General features: G+C 34.2%; 2 protein-coding genes across 3 annotated transcripts; one reads left to right on the top strand and one right to left on the bottom strand.

The window, feature by feature from the left end:
• Positions 1 to 1,192: 1,192 nt before the first annotated feature.
• LOC147506372 (beta-phenylalanine coenzyme A ligase-like) lies at positions 1,193 to 4,753 on the top strand. Its single transcript, XM_086558546.1, has 6 exons — positions 1,193 to 2,324; positions 2,982 to 3,168; positions 3,557 to 3,702; positions 3,787 to 3,854; positions 4,059 to 4,161; positions 4,374 to 4,753. Exons 1-6 carry the CDS (start codon positions 1,332 to 1,334, stop codon positions 4,512 to 4,514), a joined length of 1,638 nt encoding a protein of 545 aa, XP_086414672.1. The 5' UTR covers positions 1,193 to 1,331; the 3' UTR covers positions 4,515 to 4,753.
• A 14,903-nt stretch (positions 4,754 to 19,656) lies between these two features.
• Positions 19,657 to 23,104, bottom strand: MUR3 (Exostosin family protein). 2 transcript variants are annotated; one of them, XM_086558548.1, is made up of 2 exons: positions 20,851 to 23,104; positions 19,657 to 19,799 (listed from the first exon to the last, which is right to left on the bottom strand). In XM_086558548.1, the coding sequence occupies exon 1, from the start codon at positions 22,740 to 22,742 to the stop codon at positions 20,955 to 20,957; it is 1,788 nt and encodes a 595-aa protein (XP_086414674.1). In that variant the 5' UTR covers positions 22,743 to 23,104; the 3' UTR covers positions 19,657 to 19,799; positions 20,851 to 20,954. The 2 variants fall into 2 exon arrangements, with proteins under 2 accessions (XP_086414674.1, XP_086414673.1); XM_086558547.1 differs by lacking the exon at positions 19,657 to 19,799 and adding an exon at positions 20,124 to 20,462.
• Positions 23,105 to 23,585: the final 481 nt, after the last annotated feature.

Here is a 23,585-nt window from a genome sequence, read left to right on the forward strand (position 1 = left end):
ATAGAGCTGCTGACTTCATGGCAAAGACTTGTAACATGAGTAATCATAGTGTAAACTATAGTATAGGGCCTTTTGATCCTTATCTGTAATATTAGCAGATGATGCTAATGGTACTGTATACAATAGAGTCTGATATTAATGCAGGTTGAGGTCGGCCTAACCTCTAAACATTTAAAAAAAAACAAAAATAAACTCTGAGTCTCTGAAAGAAAAGCTTCCCCATCAAATATACCCTTTGAACTGGAAAAAACATGTGTTCAGGATTTGAAGGTTCTTTTACCGGAATGGAGAAAAAGCAGCTCATAAACTGATTTTGACCAGTTCACGTTAGCAAAAAAAATAAGAAAACTTTCACCATCCCAGGAAGGATTGAACTGCTTGTATACGCAACATCGATGTAAAGTACCCCATTATTGTATCTGGTGTCAATAACTACAGTAAATGCATTGATGCTGAAACATGTTTAAATGTTTAATGGCCCAAGTCATAAACAGTGGTACATCACATAGTTGGAGTAAAATTTGTTACGAATCATGTGACAAGTAGGTAACCGGAAAAAAATTTAAGTAGAGAAAGAATAGAGTTCTGAGTCTCTATCTATAATTCATAACAAATTCATAACAGTAATATGTTATGAAACATACTTCAGTGCTGTACAATCGTCAATAGACATAACAAGTTGTCTTAAATTTAGACATAACAAGTTATAGCAATAATCAATCGCTTCGAGTATGTTGTCTTCAATTTAGACTACAGTTCATTGACTTGAATAGTTGAATATAGACTTTCTCATCAATAATTTCGTTCGCCAATTATCGTCGATAACTCAGACCACATGTCACAACTAGATTCATTAAGTGCCCAGAATTTCATATATACCGTCGATTAGGACATAAGAACAACATATAATATATTATGTAAAATCAGGGTACCAAATGAAATGGAGTTACATTTTGAATCATCAGGGTGTACAATCCTTATTAGTCGATCGATCGAAAGATAAGATACTTTATTTTTATTGAAAATTCACCAACGATGGTGGTGCAAATTTAATTGAATGGCTTATATGAACCATGGTTGAGGAGTTGAGGCCCCTTGATCATTATGAAGGTAGTTGTGTTACAATGAGATGATGATTGATGACATTCTAATAACATATAACTACCAACTAATAATCTTCTCCATAATGAAAAAAAATTGAATGCATATATGATACCAAGGAACATTACAGTGTGAGCTGTGTATTTATTGCCTCTCATCTACTACTTTTGCAGCATTGCAGGGAAATAAGAAGTGAGAGAAAAACATAGAACTATAGAAGCACATAAGAGATGGAAGTCTCCATAGAGAGTGGATTTTGTTCATCAACAGGATTATACTGCAGCAAATGGGGTTCACCACTTCTTCCTCAGACCCCACATTTGTCACTCCCTTCCTTTCTTCTCTCACAAATCTCCTCCAAAGCTCTTGACAAACCAGCTTTCATTGATTCAAAATCATGCAAGTCCATCACATATGGAGAGCTCAGATCACTTACATCCTCCCTAGCTCATGTTTTTCACTCTTTAGGTATCAAAAAAGGCGATATAGTACTAGTCGTCGTGCCAAACTCCCTATATTATCCTTTACTAGTCTTGGGTGTCATGTCCCTTGGTGCCATATTCAGTACAGCCAATCCTTTGCACACTAGGCCAGAGTTGCAATCTCAAATTCAGGATACCAATCCAAACCTAATTATCACAACTCCTGAACAAAGGTCCAAGCTCGACGACAGGCAGAGTACTAGGTCTATAATTCTGGTGGACGATCTGATGGATACTTTGTTACAGTATCCGCGACATCATAAAACGTTAGGTACTGAAATCAATCAAGATGACATTGCAGCTCTTATGTATTCATCTGGAACAACTGGGAAGAGTAAATCAGTTGTGTGCTTGCACCGGAATTTTATAGCAATGAGTTGCTTCTTAAGGCATGTATGGGAATCAGAGGATGGTGCATTCGACGACATTTACTTATGTGTCTTGCCATTGTTTCATATGTTTGGATTGTCCATGTTTGTGTGTGGGACATTGGCGGTGCAATCAACCACTGTGGTTTTGAATAAATACTCGTTGGAAGACATGCTAGTAAGTGTGGAAAAGTATAAGGTGACAAGGTTGCCAGTAGTGCCGCCTATGGTAGTCCAGTTAGTAAGGTTGCAAGATGGGGTGAAGGGATATGATTTGGGTTCTGTGAAAGAGGTGATTTGCTCTGGAGCTCCATTAGGAAAGGTTCATATGGAAAAGTTTAGCAAGTGTTACCCCCAAATGAGACTATCTCAGGTGAGACATTCTCATAAAAGCTCCACCAACTTCATTCAATAACCACATAGATGCACGTACTCTCTATATAGCATAGGTTGGAGTGTTGGACATAGTCCAAGTCAATTCCAAATTGTTTTGTGCCAATTGTTTTTATGAGGATCATATCTGCTAGAGCAGATGACATGGGCCAATCTGTTTGGCGACCTATATTTGATCATAGTGGTGTACAAAAGTACCAAACAGAAAGGAATATTTGATTCCAAACACATCGCTTTCTAGTCCTATTATCATTACAGAAAATTTTGGATTCTATGAATGGGTTTCAATAGAATTGGTATCCTTCAAAGCTCTTACCAAAATCCTTCTAAAGCGATCACTGATGAATATCCAAACCTAGAAAAGTCTAGTGTCTAGAATATATGGCCAGTACAGTTAGATGTGTAGGAGCACTGTCGCACACACACACTGGCATGTCCAGAAATATGTTTGAATATATGAATTTGATTTAAACAGTCAAATATTAACATAGAGGTGAGAAAAATATTAGGAGACTATTTCCAGACCATTTTATGTTCTCTCTGTTTTTTTGTTAGTTATTCTTTTTGTTTAGATGCAAAATGAAGTATATATTGAAAAGAATGTATTCTAAGTTTCTTAATTGAAAATGGAATGTAGTGCTACGGATTAACAGAAACATGTGGACCAATTACACTTTGCAATGGATTCAGTGGGATGGTTCACGAATCAATCGGAGGTCTAATCCCATCTATGGAGGCCAAGATAGTTGATGTAAGAACAGGAAAATCTCTTCCCCCTCTTGAATGTGGAGAACTTTGTCTGAGGGGACCTTCTGTGATGCAGGGTATATACTTTTCCTAGACTCTACTTGTTTACATTTTTTTTGTTTCTTTTTGTTGGTTGTTTTTTTAAATCACCACAATTTGATCCCATGACCAAACTAGCCAATAGTCAACCACACTACGTGGTCTATTTGTTTACTTGCTTGTTCTTATTATATCATACATATATATATTTTGTCACTTACGTTTTCCATAAGAAATTTTTTGACGTTATGGTCTTGTGAGTAATAGATAAGAAAAATATATATTTGTCAGAAAAGAGAACTTTAATTCAAGTATGACAACAATATTCTTCTGGCATGAATGTACCTTCAGTTGAAAGAAATTAAATGAACATATAGCTTATTTACAAACATATATATGACCATATTCAATCATTTTCTCTTTTAGGCTACTTTGGTGATCCAAATGCCACATCCCTTGCCATTAATAAAGAAGGCTGGCTACACACCGGTGACTTGTGCTTCATTGATAAGCTTGGACTTGTCTATATAGTTGACAGGATTAAGGAGCTTATCAAGTACAAAGCCTACCAGGTATATTTCTGTTTCGTATATATATATTACTTGTATTGCTCAAAATGATTGTTTTTAGCTTATTATATGTAACGAAATTTGTAGGTTGCTCCTGCTGAGCTCGAAGAGATATTGCTTATCCACCCTGACATCAACGAAGTTGCTGTCATACCGTAAGTGCTTACAAATACATCTAAAAGACGTCCATGCATGATGCATCAAATGTTTATATTGAATAGTATGAAGACAAAGTTCTGGCATGATGTATGAGTATATATATTCATTAAGTTTACTTGCAATTCTCATATATATAAGCGTTTAATTTGATTTTCTCATTTTAATCTTCTGATCGTCACATCCTATATTTATATTTCCAGCTATCCAGATGAAGCAGCAGGAGAGATCCCTATGGCTTGTGTAGTGAAAAGGGGAATGTCTGAAGTTGAAGAAGAAGACATAATCTCATTTGTAGCTACTAAGGTACACAATATACTTACTTTCTACTGTTTGGGTGTACCATATATGCCATGATGACTTGCTAATTTACGTGCCTATAAAATCATTATTATGGTTGAAAACTTTAGAATTATGTATCCAGATATCACTTATGATCAATACATGTAACTATATTTATGCTGCATCCACATATGCAACCACATAAGAGGCATGATCATTACTGTATTGCTCATCAGGTCGCTCCATATAAAAAGATAAGGAAGGTGGTGTTCGTGGACTCTATTCCAAGATCAGCTTCAGGAAAGATATTAAGGAGACATCTTAGAGCCAAAGCTTTAACGACTCAGCAACCATTGCAGATATCATCCAAGTTGTGATAAAGGATTCTATGTTAATTTTACTGCTATAGCACATTTTTTATTCTTTACTGCTAGTTTGCAGGTGCATTCTGTGTTTAACAAAAATGGAATAATACGTAAAATGTGGAATTCCTACAGTGCTTGAGTGTTAGTTTTATGTAAATCAGTTAATTTTTTTTTTTTTTTTCTCTCCTTATACGATGATTGTATCCTTTATTCATTCACCATAAAAAAAAAAGGTATCCTTTATTCATAAATATGATTGAGGCTCTTTGCTTGTAGCATTCCCAGATACACTTCTTTCATTACTGGGACAATCATTAGATGTTGGGGATAAATTATATATAGGAACTAAATAAAAGAACACAATGTTAAAGAATTGATGCTAGTTGAGAAAATTCAGTTCGATCTACAGGGTGCATGTTAAGTCGTAAACAAACAGAGCAGATTAAGACTTGAGATCTCTTGGATTACATTTGGTCTCCAAAACCCATGAGAATACAAGAACGTACGCTGGTAAAAGTTCTGCAAAAACTTTGATTTCAAACCTCTGATATATAAACGAGTCTCAAAACCTCAGTACCCCTGAAGTGTTGGCTCAAACGAAAAGAGATAAAATTGGCTTTGGAGGAAAAGTTGTTTACTGATTCCATGACTAACCAACCAGAGTCTTAAAACAGTTAAAAGTCCCTTCATTAAACTCTAAAAACATAATAATGTAACCAACATGTATGAAGTTTGGCTTGCAACTAGCAACCATGAAAATATGCAACCGCAAGAGCCAAGAGCGTAAGACAAGGAAGAAATACCACCAGCGCAGTAGAGGCTCTTCACCTTATTCTAGACTAGCTTGTTTGGAACCACGTTAGAGATTTGAACGCAGTGGTATATGAAGTCTGATAACTAATAACTTACCCATATGTTAGGCATCCCTCGTTGATTCTACATGCACTTGCACTAGGTACCTGTTTGAAACGTCCGCCGACAAGGGATGAATGTGGAAAAGTCACGGAGGTTCATGCGTCACGTTCCCTGAGGTCCCCAATTCAACGTGTCCACGTAGAAGCGGTGTCTATGGTACATAAAATCAATAAAGCTCCCTATGGTGTGTGTTTTAGTCCAAGCGCCATTGTCAAAGTCTACATAGGGCAAAAGGTAACATAAATTTGGCATGATTGGTAGTCAGAATGGATGCGGAATTGGCAGACACAAGAAGATTTTGCAACTTTGGAGTTTGGAGAGGTATTATTAAAGCAAAAGAAGAGATGAGATCCTCTCTCAAATGTCAAATTCGTTAAATTGGCATGTCGGGACTGGAACATTCGGCTAGATCCTTGGATACCAAGTTACCAACCCTACAAAAAAACAAACCCATGGACCATGGACCCGGAAGGCCCATACAGGTGTGTGGCTGACCTTAATTGATCTAGAAACCCGTACATGGAGAATAAATCTCTTGGATACAATTTTCCTAGCAGCCACTGTTACTCTGAAAGTGCCACTCAGTTTACACTTGACACTTGACACGAACACAAGTATACAACGACTCTATCTGATGGTATAGTGAAAACAAACGGGGGAATTAAGAATAACGCTGTTTACAAATCGAAAATGACTAAAAAGAGTATCAAACTTTATATCTTTTGACAAGATGGGGACTAAATTTTTTTTTCCTGACAGTTTGATTTTTGCAATATAGGAATTTCGGTTAAATTTCTCCAACACCGTTTCTAATTTTTATTTTATTTTTTCAATATTGCAAATTAGAAAATTTATATTAATTTTTTTCAACATTACAAATTAATTTATATTAATTTTTTTTTTCAATATTACAAATTAATTTTCATTTGTATTAATTTATAAAATAAAAATTAATACAAATTAAAATTTTTAAAGAAATTTGACGGAAATTCCTACATTTTAAAAAATCAAACGGTTTTCTCCAAACTTCCCCGTCAAAAGAAAATAAGTTTTCCCCATATCACAAAACGTTAAAGTTTGATATTTTTCAAAACTGTAATATGGGATTTTTTGTTTACAAATACCTCAAATTGAAAAAACACCCTCAACTACAAAACCAAAGCCAAATTCCCCTCGACACAGGTTAGACTCCTGAGTCTTGAGACTAAGAGCATAGTTTAGGATTTCGGAACTGTAACAATTCCGACAGTAACCGAAATTCCAAATTTACATTTTGTGACAAATTGACAATACATTGTCATTTTTGTCATTTCACTACTGTTTCAATTTCTTTAAAAACTGTAATATGGGATTCCAAGATTTTGTTCAAAATCACAAACTATGAACCTTAGAGGAAATTGAAATATCATTCCCTCAACTACTTGCCCACGCTGTAATAATCTGTTGGAATCTATTATAACTGATAATTGGAACCATGGTACAAAATATTGTGATATATCGCAAAATATCACTATATATATCCATATCGACGATATGTTTAGAGATATTTACAACTGCAAATATCGACGATATTATTGATATTTTAAGATATTTTGCGATATTTGTAGATATTTTGTGATATTTTGTGTATGTAACAATTTTATTTAATATTTGTTAGAAATTATACCGACTTAGAAAGAACACCACACTAACGTAATTTAACATGTATTGAATCATAGAAAAGAGATAGAGAGAATTATTCATTGAGATAAGTCTAAATAGGAGGAGGTTACCTTTATATACAACTAGGTAACCTCCTTTCCAAAAGAAAGGATTATCAGGTTAAACACCAGATAGAGGGTTATCAGGATAAACACCAGATAGAGGACCATCAGGATAAACACAGATCAATGGTGGGTATCCATATAAGCCCACGGATTTCATAACACTCCCCTTTGGATGTCCACCATTCTTGTGGAAATTATGGTGGATGCATCTTTTTGTAACATTCTTCTAGATGCTCTATAACTATCCAATGACAATTTTTTCATTAAAACCTTTGCTAAGAAAAAACCCAAAAAAAAAACCAAAGCCAAAAAAAAAAGTACAACATTACTCAGAATCATTGTGACTTGCTTAATACTGCCTCATTAAAACCTTTACTAGGAAAACCCAGTGGAATAAAACCTAGATAAGGGAAAAGAGTACAATGCATATGTCCTGGGACACATTCTTCAGGATGCTCCCCCTGTTCTAGTACTCCTCCTGATAAAGACAAGTATTTATATGGCTTGGTGGTGAACTCTGCGCATGCCGATCCCATATACAAGCTTTTGAAATGTATGCTTCGGTAGTGATTTAGTGAAAAGATCAGCAAGGCTGTCACTGGAACGAACTTGCTCGACCTTAATCTACTTCTTCTTCTGAAGCTAATGAGTGTAAAAGAATTTTGGTGCAATGTGTTTTGTTCTGTCTCCTTTTATAAATCCTTTTTGAATCTGGGCTATACAAGCTGCATTATCCTCATAAATAATACTGGGAACACCTGTTATAGAAGGTAATTGACAAGAACTACGAATATGCTCAATTAATAACCTTAGCCATACACATTCACGATTAGCTTCATGAAGAGCTAAAATTTCAGAGTGGTTAGAGGAAGTTGTCACTAAAGTTTGTTTAGTGCAATGCCAACAAATGGCAGCATTACCACTATGAAATACATACTTGTTTGGGAGTAACCCTTCTGAGGGTCAGATAGATAACCAAAGACTGCATAGCCAACTAGATTATAGTCATTAGTGGAACCATAAGAATAAAATAGTTTCATACAAGTTATTCCATAAAAATATCTCAATATGTGTTTGACATCATTTCAGTGTCTAAGTGTATGTGCACAATTATATCTTGATAAGAAACTAATAGAAAATGCAATGTATAATATTGTGCACGTATTATGCTAGATACATAAATGCTTCAATATCACTCAAGTAGAGTATTTTTAAGACCAAGAACTTCCTCATGTTCTTCCTTTAGTCGAAATGGATCCTTATCCAAATCCAAGTACCGCATAACCATGTGCTTTGTCCATTTCATTTCAAAAATCTATAGTCAGCAGTTTTCTCTAATTCCTTAAGAGTCTCAATCAAGTTTATACCAACCAAACTTGTTGCTACTATATTGAATCCAACCTCGGATTTTACTATAGGTCCACACCATGTTTTTCAAAGAGTTTAATTATGCTTGAATAGCAAATTCCAGATTAGCCAATCTTTCCTTTGTCGACAAAACACGTGGTTCATTTATTTTTCATTATTGTCCTTTGATATTCCAATAGTTATACCATAGCTAAATATGTCATCCATGACAAGTGCTTTCCTATCCCACAATTCACCAGAACATGCATAGAATATTGAGATCGATCTCTTCATTTTCAGGTACCTGCGCTTCTCCATGGGCAACCATATATAGGCATTTCAGTGAATTTGGATATTTGCACATTTTCATTATTTGTTTATAGAGCTTCAGCCATTACCTGGCTATTATTTGGACAAGATGGTTCTTCAGTTCTCCTCTCCTAGGAGCACTCTCTTTGGATCATATAGGTCTACCACGCTTTTAGCGTATAGTAGATTCATTTGCAGCCATGTTTGGACCCCGTCCAAATGGAACATCATATTCTGGCTGGCACATTCATGGTTACTTTTACCATATCATTAAATGCTTAGGCATTTTCTCTGCAACCGATTGCAAGTGTATCATTCTCCTTATCTCATATAGTCACATTCATTGTTTGGATCCTTAATGAGACAGAGGACGTGATCCAAGTTGTTTCACGTCGTTCCTTATAGCAACTATTGCTTTTCTCCCCCTAACGATGGAATACTGTCTCATTAAATTGACAATTATGTAATACAGACTGTCTAAGTGAGCGTCTTGTTCCCAACGTTAGATATGATACACAATGTCTTTCTCATTTATGGGTATAGTCTACCGGACATATATCCATAATTTTTCTCCATTTATATATCCAATAATGAACGTCTTAGTTTAATTGAGTACGTACTCCTTGATTTTGCTTCAGGCAAACCAAATCCTTCAAGGATTTTCATGTAAATATCTTTGTCTATGTCCCCATACAAGTAGGCAGTCACTACATCCATGAGTCTCATATCTAAGCTTTCGAAACCGCTAAACTTATTAGATATCCGAAAGTTGTAGTGTCCATAACAGGAGAGTATGTTTCTTCATAATCAATCCCAGGTTTCTGCAGAAAACCTTGTGCTACAAGACATGCCTTATATCGAGAAATTTCATTTTTCTCGTTTCGTTTTCGAACAAACACCCATTTGTAACCTACATGGTTAACACCTTCTGGGGTTTGTACTATAGGTCCAAATACACCACGTTTATTGAGAGACTCTAATTCTGCCTTGACGGCAAGGCCAATCAGATCTTTGTCGACATTCTTTTATACTACGTGGTTCAGTTTTGTCATTGCCCTTAGATATTTCAGTAGCTACCGTATATATAAATACGTCATCGATGGTCATATCATTTCTATTCCACACTTCTCCCGAATATGCATGGAATATTGAGATCTCATCATTTTCTGGTACTAGTTCCTCTTCAGGGGTTTCCATAGTTAATTCGTTCATAACCTTTACCGGGGTTTTAGAGGAAGTGGGTATGTCGTGCATAACCTCTTCTGGAGTGTTTTGCACAACTTCTTCTAGAGTATTATTGGGGCATAATTTTCCAGTGGACCTCCTCTTCCTGGGAGTCAAGTCTTTGGAGCCTATAGGTCTGCCACGCTTCTGGCGTGCAACAGATTCATTTGCAACTATATTTAAATTTTGTCCAACGGGGACATTAATCTTAGCAGGTGTATTTATAGCTGGAACATGTGACCTAGTCACTTTTTCTGCATCATTGAATACATCAGGCAATTTATTTGCAAATTCTTGTAGATGCAATATTCTCCTAACCTCATATTCATACTGAGGAGTTCTGGGATCTAGATGAGACAGAGTGGGAGTATTCCACTTCGATCAATTCTCATTGTTCTTCTGGAAGGGGTGGGTTGTCCTGCTAGGACAAGGCGTTCTTCAAAAACTTTCTTATCTCCCCCTAACGGTGGGAATACTGTCTCATCAGAATGATAATCTGCAAAGCGTGCAGTAAACACATCTCCAGTCATTGGTTATAGATACCGAATAATAGAGGGAGAGTCAAAACCAACATAATTCCCCAACCTTCGTTGGGGGGGCCATCTTAGTGCGCTGAGGTGGTGGGACGGGGACTTGAACCGCACATCCAAACTTGCGCAAGTATGTATGTCATACCATCTAGTTATTAAAATCTAAATATTCCACAAACATTTTTGGTGAGAATTTCCCAGCTCAGGGTACTCTAATTAATCTTTATTAATACATAAGTAGAGTTCTAATTTTCTAATTCAATTAATCATTTCGATATGGATAACATAATCAACATTCAATTTAATCATTTGCAATATGGGTTTAGGCCTCATGTTAGCTCATACTGGATAGATTAAGGGGAGGGTTGAGCAAAAGGCAAGTCCTACTTCATGCGGTGGTCAAAAAGTCTAGCGTTCCGCCTAACTAATTTGATCTCATAATTAAGTGCCTAAGCCAAATATTCAAGTAAATGTTAAAAACAAAAGACTATGGTTAAATCGCGTACCTTTAGAAGTGAACCAAACATAGTTACAGCTTTGAGATATGCCATCCCAGTCATAATTCTCACCAAACGTTCAAGATAAAGATCTTTATCAATCCCATAATACTTAATTTGATACGCATCAAGGTCAACACTAAGTAAACAAGGAGTATTCTCCAACCAAACATGCGCAAAACACGGGCCTACAAACTTGAATGATTTCAACTTTGGGGTACATACATTAACCTGACAATCCCCACCTCTATCATACTCATAATAATGAAAATTGAAAAAACAAGCAAATATACCTGCTGGGCTCTAGTTCTACAGTACAATTAAATTCGACTAGTAACGAATTTAATATGGTATAAACAGTATCGATTACGATTTAACCACAATTTAAATACATACCATTAATCGTAAGTAAAACACATACTTTTAATCCAAAGCTATAGACTATTGTGCTGATAACGTGTTAGAAATTATACCGACTTAGAAAGAACACCATACTAACTTAACATGTATTGAATCATAGAAACAGAGATAGAGAGAATTATTATTCATTGAGGTAACTAGGTAAGATTACTTTTATATACAATTAGGTAACATCCTTTACAAGAGAAAAGATTATCAGGATAAATGCCAGATAGAGGGTTATCAGGATAAACACTAAGGACTATCAGGATAAATACAGATGGTGGGCATCCATATAGGCCCACCGATTTCATAACAATATTTATCATTATATTTCAAATAAATATAAATTATATATCATGATATATCAAAAAATATCCACAATATCTATAATATTTATCGATATTTTAGATATATCAACGATATTTGTATATGAAACAATGTCAAATATCTCCCAAAGAGAAGAATATATCCATAATACATATCTATAAATTAGAAATCGATATTTTGTCATATTCTGATATTTTGTACTGTGATTGGAACAACTATACTTATAAATCTACTATCTATATACTAAAACAGAGACCTTTAAAGGAGGATTTTCTCTCTCCTATGTGTCACTCTAATATGAGAGTTAGATTTTTATTCTCTAATCGAGTTTGAGTGTATTTCTAATTCTTATATTTGGAGCTCTTTGGAGAGTTTGAGTGTATTTCTAATTCTTATATTTGGAGAGTTTGAGTGTATTGTCAATTCTTATATATTTGATAAAAAAAAAAAAAAATTGCTAAAAAATAGGTGATTTGTAGAATGTAATTTCATATTACGAATCAAACACTTTTATTGTTCTAATTTTTATATATTTGATCAAATAAAAAAATTGCTAAAAAATAAGTGATTTGTAGAAACTAATTCCATATTACAAATCATACAATTTTAGTGTCTATGAGACTATGATAAAACACCGACTTATTTAGAATATATCTTTAACGCTAACAATTATACTAAAAAATAACATCACAAAATATATAATAGAAAATGAAAAAAAAAATAACGACAAAGCAATAATGACAAATATTTTAAAATATGTATAATATTGAATGAAACTAACGTAAAAAAACAATTAATGGAGAACCAAAAACTTTGTATCGAACTAACCTCAAATAATATTTAACGGAAAATCGGAAATTGGATGCAAATACAAGCATTAAACTAATCTTAAAAATTAATTAATAGAAAATCGAATATGGATACAACTACATTAAACTAACCTCAAAGAATAATTAACAAAAATCAAAACTTGGATGCAAATACATCAAACTAACATTAAAAATAATTGTCATAAAATCGAAACTTTTGCAAATACATTGAGCTAACCCTCAAAGATTAAATTAACAGAAATCGAAATTGAATACAACCGCATTGAACTAACCTCAAAGAAAAATTAATTATAAATTAGAAACATAATGCAAATCGTGGAACTAATCTTAAAAATAATTAACGGAAATCGGAAACTATATGCAAATACAACTTTATCAAATAATAAACGAGAAATCAAAAACCGGATGCAAATATATTAAATTAATCTCACGTAATAATTAACGGAAATCAAAAATCTGGATGCAAATGCATCGAACCGACTTTAACAATTATTAGCGGAAATTGGAAATTGGATGCAAATGTATTAAACTAACAAAAAAAAATAATTAACGATAAATCAAACCGGATTTTAGAATTGATCTCAAAAATAAATAACGAGAATTGGAAATTGGATGCAACTGCATTAAACTAACCTCAAAATATAAAATAACGGAAAATCGAAACCGGATACAAATGAATTGAACTAACCTCAAAACATAGTTGGGTTATATGTTGTGTAATGTCTCGATAAATATAGTTTTGTATTTAAAATGGTGTTTATCTTATCTCTTTTAAGATTCAAGTAGTTCAATATATATGAACTTACGCCTTTATTAGGCAATCTCACAAAACATCAATCAAACTTCTATTATTAAACAACAAAATGAAGTTGAAGGATTTTATCAAATGCAAATTTTTTTTAATGGAGAGTGAGGTTTTCATTATAAGAAATTTGGTTTAGTGATAAATATAATATTAATATATAATAGTTCTCAAATATTTGTAAATATTTTTCAGAATAATTAATATAACAACACCCGTTAAGTAATAATCTTTGAAGATCGATTCCATATAATTAGTCATGCATAATTTAAAGAATAATTAATTGGAAATCAAAAACTGAATAATCTTCGATGATCCCACATAGTAAATTAAGCATAATTTACTTTTTTATGTCATGTTTTTGCAATGACACTTAGATGGATCGATAGAACTTGGTATTACACACCACATTAGATAATTATAAGGAAATCGAAAATTGGATTCAAATACATAACCGAGCTCAAAGAGTAATTAACGGAAATTAGAAACTTTATACAAATTGCATTAAACTAAACTACATGAGAATAATTAACGGAAATTAGAAATTTGATGCAAATCTTTGAAAAATATTTAACGAAAAATCGGAAATAGTATGCAAATACATCAAACAAACCTCAAATAATAATTAATGTGAAACCAAAAACTTGATGCAAATGCATTGAACTTAACTCAAAAAATAATAAACAAAAATTAAAAAACTGAATGCAACTGCATTGAACTAACCTCATAGAATAATTGGTGGGAAATTGGAAACTAAATGCAAATGCATTGAAATAACCTCAAAGAATAGTTAACGGAAATCGAAAACCGGATATAATTGTATCGAACTAACCTCAAAGCATAAATAATCGAAACTAGATCTCTCATGCATTGAACTAACCTTAAAGAGTTATTAACGGAAAATTGAAAACTTCCAAATGCAATGAAGTAATCTCAAAGACTAATTAACGAAACATTGAAAAATGGATGAAACCCAGACTTGAACTAACCTTAATGAATAATTAATCGAAATTATAAATTTGATGTAACTGCATTGAACTAACCTCAAAAATAATTAACGAAATCGAAACTTGATGCAAATGCATTGAGCTAATCTCAAAAAACAATTAACCTAAAATCGGAAATCGGATGCAACTGCATTGAACTAACCTCAAAGAATAATTAACGAAAAACCAAAAACTAGATGCAATTGCATTAAACTAAAATAAGATATTAACTAACGGAAAATCAAAAATTGGATGCAAATGCATTGAAATAACCTCAAAAAATAGTTAACTAGAAATCGGAAATCGGATGTAACTGCATCGCGATGACCTTAAAGCATAAATGTCCACTTTTTAGCCTTCTCATTGAATAATTACGATAATTAGGAACCCAAAACGTTGAATTTATAAAAACAGACCCTTCATATATGTAAACTGTATAGAAATTGTAAAATATCGAACTAACCTAGAAAAACAATTAATAGGAAATCGAAACCCGGATTTGACGATGTATTAAACTAACCTCAAAGAGTAATTAACGGAGATTGGAACATGGATGCAAATACAATGAACTAATCTCAAAGACTAATTAACTAAAACATCAAAATTGGATGCAAGCTTTATTGAATTAACCTTAATGAATAACTAACTAAATCATAAAGTGAATACAATTGCCTAACCTCAAATAATAATTAACAAAATTGGAAACTTGATGCAAATTGAACTAGCCTTTTAAGAATAATTAATGAAAAATTAGAAACGGATGCCGTTACATTAAACTAATCTCAAAGAATATATAATTAATAGAAAATCAAAATTTGATGCAAATGCATTGAACTAATAACCCTAAAACATATTTGTATTATATGTAGAGAGAATAAATGTTCACAAATATAGTTTTGCATTTTAAATAGTATTTATTATAATTTTTTTATTGTGATTGGGAATGTCTTGCTATTCAAGCATTATTATTTTGGCCACATTGGACATTCTCACAAAACTTTAATCAAACTTATATTATTAAACCTAACAATAAAAAAAATCGATGAGTTTTATCAAGGTTTACTTCCTTTTATAGAGAATGGTGCAAGAAATTTAAATGAGTAATTAATATAATTTTTATTTTTCATAGTTATGCATAGTTGTTAATATTTTTAGAATAATTTAATATAATGACACCCGCTCATAGGACACGTTCATGTGATAAATCTTTTCAAATGAGAGTAGTGTATTTTTTGATGATATGAAAATAATCAATCTGTTTTAGTGATTTGTACACATTAGTACATAAATTTTTGGTGATGATTTCATTAAATCACCATAAATCTAATAAAACTATTATACAAGCTAGATTAAGTTTAAGATAATTCTATTTGAAAATTATGGATTAATATTCTAAACCATAAAATTAAAAAAAGTTATCTCAATTTAATCCCTTAGTTTCAAGTACTTATACACCATAATAAACTCATTAACATATTTCGGTTTATTTTTAATAAAAATATATTCGATTCGAAATTTTGCCGTTAAATCACTATAAAATACAAGCTAGACCGAGTTTAAGATAATTCTATTTAAAAATTACGGATTAATATCCTAAACCACAAAGTGAATATGCTATCTCAATTTGATCCCTTAGTTTCCAAGTACTTATGCACCATAATCGGCGCTTCATTAACGTATTTTGATTTATTTTTAATAAAAATATATTCTGATTCCAAAATTTGTGTGAGACATTTTGTAAAGCTTTTTCAGCACACAAAATATTTAATAGATCCCGGGCGTATGCCCGGGTCCAAAATCTAGTATAAAACTGATATTAGAGACGCCCTAAGTGAGCGCCCCTTCCCTCCTATGGTTTACAAGGTCTTTGATTGACTTATGTACGAACTCTTTGGTGGACTCTTCCTAGTTTGGAAAATTGGAAGTGTTTCCAAAAACAATACAACTTTGGTTTAAGAGAAATATGGTCATTGGTATCACAGAGAGGATTTGGCGACGCTTATTTTAAAAATATCCTGTATTATATATGATATTAAATTCAGATATATAAAAATAGATATATCAAATAAAAATAAAATAAATATTAAATATGGCATGAATTATTACTCCATTTGCTTAGCCAAACTTTAAAATTAATTTTATGTGATTGTAAACATAAAACCATTGTAGTCATTTAAAAGAAAAATCTTAAGCAATAAATAAAGAGCAAAATAAAACTGATATTTTACAATTTAGCTCAATTTCAATAAACTAAAATAATGAACCGATATAGAATTGAGTCAAATGAGTTTTTCATAAAATAGAACAAGGTCTTTCAATTTTAGAATTAAAACTTCATTTAAAATTTAATCCATCTTTGTGTTTTCTCTCAATTGGAACAAAAACTAGTCAAAATTAAGTTTAAAGTGTTTCCACAAAAACTTACTAAATTTGTACAATTTCTTATATCATTCAACAATTAGATCGAGTGTAAAAATGTGTCACGTGATATAGCAAAAATTGTAAAAAAATGAAAAAACTGTTTGATAAAAGAAACAAAAAGAAATATGGTCATTGACTGACAGCAGAGGATTTGGCAGACGTACGCTCCGGCTCTTATGAGCCGTCTATTAGTCAAACTAATGCAATGGCTGTTATGTAGTAACTTTGCTCCGAGTCCTTGTAGAAAGAGGTTGTTTAGTATAGATTTTACCTCGGTAAAGGTTGGTCAAGCAAATATGTCAATGGAGTCACTTGAAGACGAGCTGAAAATGAAGACATGTCAATTGTCTCAAAGAATCACACCCACACCACACAAGTGATTATAGATAATCCTTGCGAAACCTTATGAGAGAAAACTCTTTATTTGACTTATAAATCTTGTTTATCTAATAACTTTGACTTGGGTACATGTTTTACAAGAGAAAATATGAATTTTCAAGTCTGCTATGCGAATAGGTTCACGAGTGAACTTTGTTTCTTGATCGTTGAAGTTTACTTTTCTTAGATTTTTCCTTTCCTACTGCTGATTTTCAAGAAACTGACTATGACCAGTATTTATTGGTAAAAAGCAGATTAAGTATAATGAACCAATTTAAAATGGGGCCTAAAAGGTGCCTTTTAAACTTTCCCATTTTCATGTTTCCATCACAAGAAATGGGGCCTAAAAGTTGCCTTTTAAACTTTCCCATTTTCATGTTTCCATCACAAGAAATTGAGTAGACATCGCACTTCACCTAAAATAATGTTTCCATCACAAGTCCAATAGAGAGGTGTTATACCGCTACATAGGATTTTTAGTATTTTTGGCTGCCCAATTAAATTTGAGAGGTAAAAAACTCAAAATCAGTTTTAATGGAGGTGCTAAAGCCTAAAGAGATACAAACGGCATAGTTTCTATCGTCCGTCTATTAGTTGCAAATTTAAGTTGATTTTTTTTTTAGACAGCAGTTTTTGCCGCCCTTGGAAATTAATACACGGACAGCACACAGCTACCCTAGATAAGGCCACAAATTTGGTTGGGTTTATCAGACTAGCCAAATTTATGAACCTTATAGCAGCTGCATTGGAATGACATTTTGGTTTTTGGGGGTGCTATATGGGTGCTATATGGACTTGGACTTGCTCTTAGCATTTGTTCATTTTAAAAAAGAGGGAGGAAGTTCATTCCACACACAAATTTCTTCATAATGGTCGGAAGTCAATAAAATTTGTAATGGAAAGTACAAAAAGCACCTCAACTCAAGTATAAGCTTGCAGTTCCATCAAGGTAATGCTACTGTACAATTTGGATTGTAATGGGATAGTTTGTTGTCCTGTAATAGGATTTTTGGCAAAAATCACCTCTGAAGTTGCCCCCGATTGCTTATGCCCAAGCCCAACGCATAGGGGTGGTCATCGAGTCGAGCGAGCCGAGTATTGGCATGCTCAGATTCGGCTCGTGAGTTTTCGAGTCGAGTTCGAGCCGAGCTCAAACTCAAAGTCGAGCTCCACTTTGTGCTCAAACTCGACTCGTTTTGAATTACAATAAGCTCGAGTGAACTTGAGACTACAAAACGAGGCTTCGTTTTAATCAAGAAGACAAGAACTCTTTTTTTTTTTTTTTTTGAAAAACACAAAGACTTGTAGTTGAGAAATCATATATGAAACACCACAATTCTGCTCAAAACTGATTCATTGAAAGATATCTTTAATATATAGAAAAACGAGGGGTCGAGTGAATAGTGAATGTGTGTGGACGTAGGGGCATTTTGGTCATTCACATTTTTTTTAAAATTTTTGAGGGGTAAAATAGTAATTTAATATTTATAAGCTTTAAAAAAAAGTCTGTGGTGTACAGTAGCTAGTATCAATTATCAATGACTCATAAAGTCCCTGACAACTATAACATACGAAGTTGTCTGCATATAACTTGTACATGAATAAAAAAGAGCTAATTTACAATCCAAACAAAGAATAACACCGATCACTGAAATTACACTCTGTACTTGAATCCTCCCAATGTGAGATTGACAAAAATTACAGACGAGTAATCACTGATACAATCAAGAAATGAGCTATGGCCCGAGTATGACAAACCCGAGTATAACAAACGAAGAGCTCCAGGCTTCACATACTCTTTCCTACATCGACAACTAGTGCTATTCGAAAACCTCTTCTTCTGCAGTTCTGCTGCACAAAACATCTCAGTTTTTGAGAGCCACCTCTAAGTTTTGGTGCTTTGGCTATTTTTTAGAGTTTTACCTTGTGGGTTAATGTGTTTATGGGCCTGGGTATTTTTTGTATCATATATGATATATAGAAAAAATAATAATAATAAAATAACGAGTAGCTCGTATTCGATTCGAACTCAAACTCGAAACGAGCCTAAAACTAAACTCATATTTGACTCAATTGTTAATTGCAACAATGCCGTTAGTAACATTAGGCTTTTATGACGTCATATATAATTTTTTCAATTGGTTTTCTTTGTTTTCGGAAAAAGCCCAAGAAAAAAACTCAAACTTGTGATATCAACTATTGATGAATTGATTTTGAATGTGATGCAAGGGTACAACTGTAGAATACTTTTTCTCCCCAAAAGAGATTTGCAAAAGTTTCAGAAACACAAGTAGTCCACCAATTGCAATCACACACTTCACAGTTCAAATGAAACCAGTTTAAGTCCGAACCTTGGGAATTACTAGTAGGTGAACTTGAAACTGAAAGTGCTGGTGTGGATCCTGGAACCACCAGCTGAGGGGATATAGGTGACTGCTGACTGAGATTGAATCCGTTGGACGACAATGCTGGCGTATATGCTTTTGATAACAATGTAGGAGAAGGCTCTTGCGAGTTCAAGTAATTCGTCTTTCCTTGAGATGCTTGCATGTTGATCTTTATCCTGGACCCCAGTAATCATAAAGTTCAATCAATAGTTTAACAACCCAAATTTCATAGACGAATTTGTGATAGGGTTTTAATTTAGGGATTTTAGTCTGAGTACGTTGGAGAAGATGTATGTTACGAGTTTTCTTGGGCTTGGGCTGGGTTCTTCCGAAATTACATATGACGTCATAAAAATGGAACGTTACTAACAGCATTGTTGCAATTAACAGTTGCGCAAGTTGAGGGTTTTTTTCACTTAGAAAAAAATTTAGGGGGGTAAGTGGTTACCGGGGAAAAGTTCAGGGGTGATTTTTGCCAAAAATCCTCCTGTAACATGATAAGTCGTAAAATTCCTTCTGACATTGAACAGAAATAAAATAGTTTACCACTTGAAACAAAAGAGTAATTACATTGCACACTGACACTTCCAATATAGATTTAAGGTGATCCTTAAGGCACCCTAAACCAATTCAGGACAATGTACTTCCAGATCTTTCTTCATGTCAATTAAACACCTTAAGTTAATAATTTATAAACAATTGAATTTGTATTCTGTGCCGGAAATGCAATCGCAATCATAAGAAACCAAACACAATAGTTTATCTCTGGTCCAAACTGTGGAAGGAGCTAAAGCAGGTTCTCTTTTGCTCTATGTTTCAAGTAGGAGCCTTCATGCTTCCTGCAGGGCATTGGGGGCACTGCTTCTTGTTAGCATAAGTTCCACAACTAAGTTTGTTAAAAAGTTTGTTGTACATAACAATAACCCCAAATCTGGTTGAAGTTATCCAACAAGGAATTAGGTCATTAATACTAGTTATAATTTTAGTATGCTTAGGCTTGGCTGCACTACCAAAGCCAACAAAAGAAAGAATGAAAACTCTGTTTCCACGAAGTACAAATCTATCAGCATTACAAAGAATTATTTATCCAAACCCATAGTAACGTGTTATACTTTTTATCTTTAAGGAAAAAATGACTATAGAAAGAAGTTATCTCCCTATGTTTAGGTTTAAACAAGGTGATAATGTTCATATACAGAGCTTGACGGCGAGATCCGAAATTTTTACCTGTCATCAAATCCTCCCACAGGCAAAGTCTGTTTCAAATTCCAAGATGCAGGACAAGGCATGAAGGATTTCCCAGAATGTAGATATGAGAATTTTCCAGCTGATCATGATTTATCTCTTTGCTCATTCTTCCAAGAATTCTTAGCTGCTTCTGCAGATGAGTCACCAGAATCCGCATTACCATCCTTTGGTTTCGAGAAGAAGGGGTCCCATTCATGTGCTCCAACCTCTCGCTGTCCTTCGTCTAACAATTCGTACTTCCAACTGTTCTCCTCCACAAAGTTATCATCAGTATGACCTTCAACAATGTCCCTCCTTAACTTTGTAACTTTCTTGATGATAGCCTGCACAGCTACATCAAAGGCATCTTTAAGGGTCTCCAATCTAGATCGAGGATCTGCATATATCAGTCCCGGTATAAGACCTATTACATCTTCCCTCATGATTCTTACATCCACCACAGAGATTTGCATTAGTCTTTCTTCAATGCTAATATTCCTCTTACGTATATCATCCTCTGGGATGAAGACCGAGTACTTTGTGTAATTCTTCGGAAGATGCCATGTGTACTGTGTGTATGCGGAGCCGGGATGGAAGAAGACAGGTATACAACCAGCCAACATCGAGTCGAACGCCGATCTCCTCGTGTATGAATCGCCCTGAGGTTGTAAGCAGAACAGGGAACTCTGGAACATTTGCATTATGCTGCTTGGAGAGTGACACTTGCTCTCCCCAAAATCACATTCCAATAACTTACAGACCTTAGACTTTTTGCACTGGTCAATGAGCTGCCCCCTAATTGACTTCGGGTTATCTGGACGTGGAGCACCAGCAAATGAGAAAAGCCATGGCCGATCCAATTTTCTCATCCGGTCTTGCCAGTTGAAGACATCAGCATCCTTTGCAGGATGGAAGTACGTAGGATACGGGATACCAAAATCATTTGCATTCCATGGGCTCGACTCAACCACCAGCATGGACATGTTTCTTGCAGCTGGGAGAAATAAAAGTTTGTTACCCCAGTCCGAGTCCTGTTCTGATAGTCTCCTAAAATCCCACGTAATCCTTCCTGCAACAAGAAAATGATCTTTTCCACCCATAACACTCCATTCAGGCCTCTTAGCAAGCCAGTCCACCAATTCAAGCGAAGCAGCATCTCGAACTGAAATGTTGTATCCCCAAAGATACCGTGAAATCTCCAAGCCAGCATAAAAAGGAACAAAGACAGCAGCCGCAATAGAAGAATCTTTTGTCAGACATTCATACTGTTTCATTCGGTTGTTGAAGATCACATCGACAGCAAATTGATTCGTCGCATACCATCCAGTATTTGAGAATACCCCTTCAACATTCTCAAGTGGAGGACCAAGACCAGCATTACTTGTAAATGTACACATATTGGTCCAAAGACTAATACTCTTACATTCCTTGAGCATATCCTCATTGAACTTGGGAGGAAGGTCATGTACATAAATATACTTCCCTCCACACGGATCACTCTTATTCTCTATCGTTTTCAACGCTTTCATAAACTGAAAACTCTCCTTCACTCGATCTTTCTTATTCAACTCTTTACCAACCCTAACTTCCGGAACTCCATCTACCCGACTCTTGGAAACTAGACCTTTCATAGTAGTTTCAGTATCAACCCGAACCTCAGAAACACGAAACTTATCAATGAACTCATTATTTACCGGATTAGTAGAAGACGGAAGCTTAACCCCGGAATCATCAACGGAACCATTACCAAGTACAACAAAATGGAAATAAAACAACAAGAACCAAAACAATGCAGACAATGAAGCTAAGAAACAAATACGACTCCTCTGATTCTTCCCTACAACTCTCTCCATTTGATCAGGAAGATTTGCCGCCGTCGAGCGGCGTCTCATTAATTCCTCAATCTTAACACTAATGATTACCCAATCTTAAAAACAATCTATTCATTCCAACAGATCCAATTTCTCATCAATATTAAAACACAAACAAAGCATACCCAAATCTCCAAAATCCTATTTCTTATATAAGAATTGAAAATGCAACAATATTTACTAGGAACAAAAAAATGATAATGTAATCAGTGACTAATGGAAAAAAAAAAAAAGATTAACTTACATAGGCACATATATATATATATGTTTGTTTTTGGATCTAACGTGAAATGCGGAGGGGTCTGTTAGTTGTTGTTTTCAGTTCTGAGCTGAAAATGAGGTTTTGATTGAGGACTTTTTTTAAGGTCTGCAAGATTTATGCATCTTACAATCGTGCGTAGGTGTACTTATATGTCGGTAGCCGCTAGATTTCTGCCACGTACGGTCGGTTTTAGAATCTTATTCCTTTCGTCAGTTAAAGACGTGCGGACAAGTATGATTCGATGGAACCAACTGCCTTTTCAGGTTTTTAACTTGGACCTCATTTTAGATACAACGATGGTCGATGAATGGTCAGGAGATCTGCTAATTTATGTCAACCAAGGCCCAATTTTTCGGGATATTAGGATATATCGGAGGGCAAAAAAATATATATATATCGGATATATCGATATGTCGGAGAGATAAATCGTTTTTGCGGTTTTTGGTGACAAGGCCTGATATATGTATATATCGGGAAATATTGGGAAATATCAAAATAAGTCGGAATATCGAAAATATCGGAACTGAAATTGTGTAATCTTTTGACAACTCACTACAGCTGTATGTATTCCTAACATTTTTGTAATGATTTGGCCCATAAAG

The sequence above is a fragment of the Coptis chinensis genome, chromosome 4 (assembly GCF_015680905.1).
Source record: "Coptis chinensis isolate HL-2020 chromosome 4, ASM1568090v1, whole genome shotgun sequence".
Taxonomy (NCBI): Eukaryota; Viridiplantae; Streptophyta; class Magnoliopsida; order Ranunculales; family Ranunculaceae; genus Coptis; species Coptis chinensis.

Coding starts and splice junctions, on each gene's coding strand:
- MUR3 (XM_086558548.1), bottom strand. CDS start 22,742: ATGAGACGCCGCTCGACGGCGGCAAATCTTCCTGATCAAATGGAGAGA.
- LOC147506372 (XM_086558546.1), top strand. CDS start 1,332: ATGGAAGTCTCCATAGAGAGTGGATTTTGTTCATCAACAGGATTATAC. Junction 2,325..2,981: donor CCCAAATGAGACTATCTCAG/GTGAGACATTCT, acceptor AATGGAATGTAG/TGCTACGGATTAACAGAAAC. Junction 3,855..4,058: donor AACGAAGTTGCTGTCATACC/GTAAGTGCTTAC, acceptor TTATATTTCCAG/CTATCCAGATGAAGCAGCAG.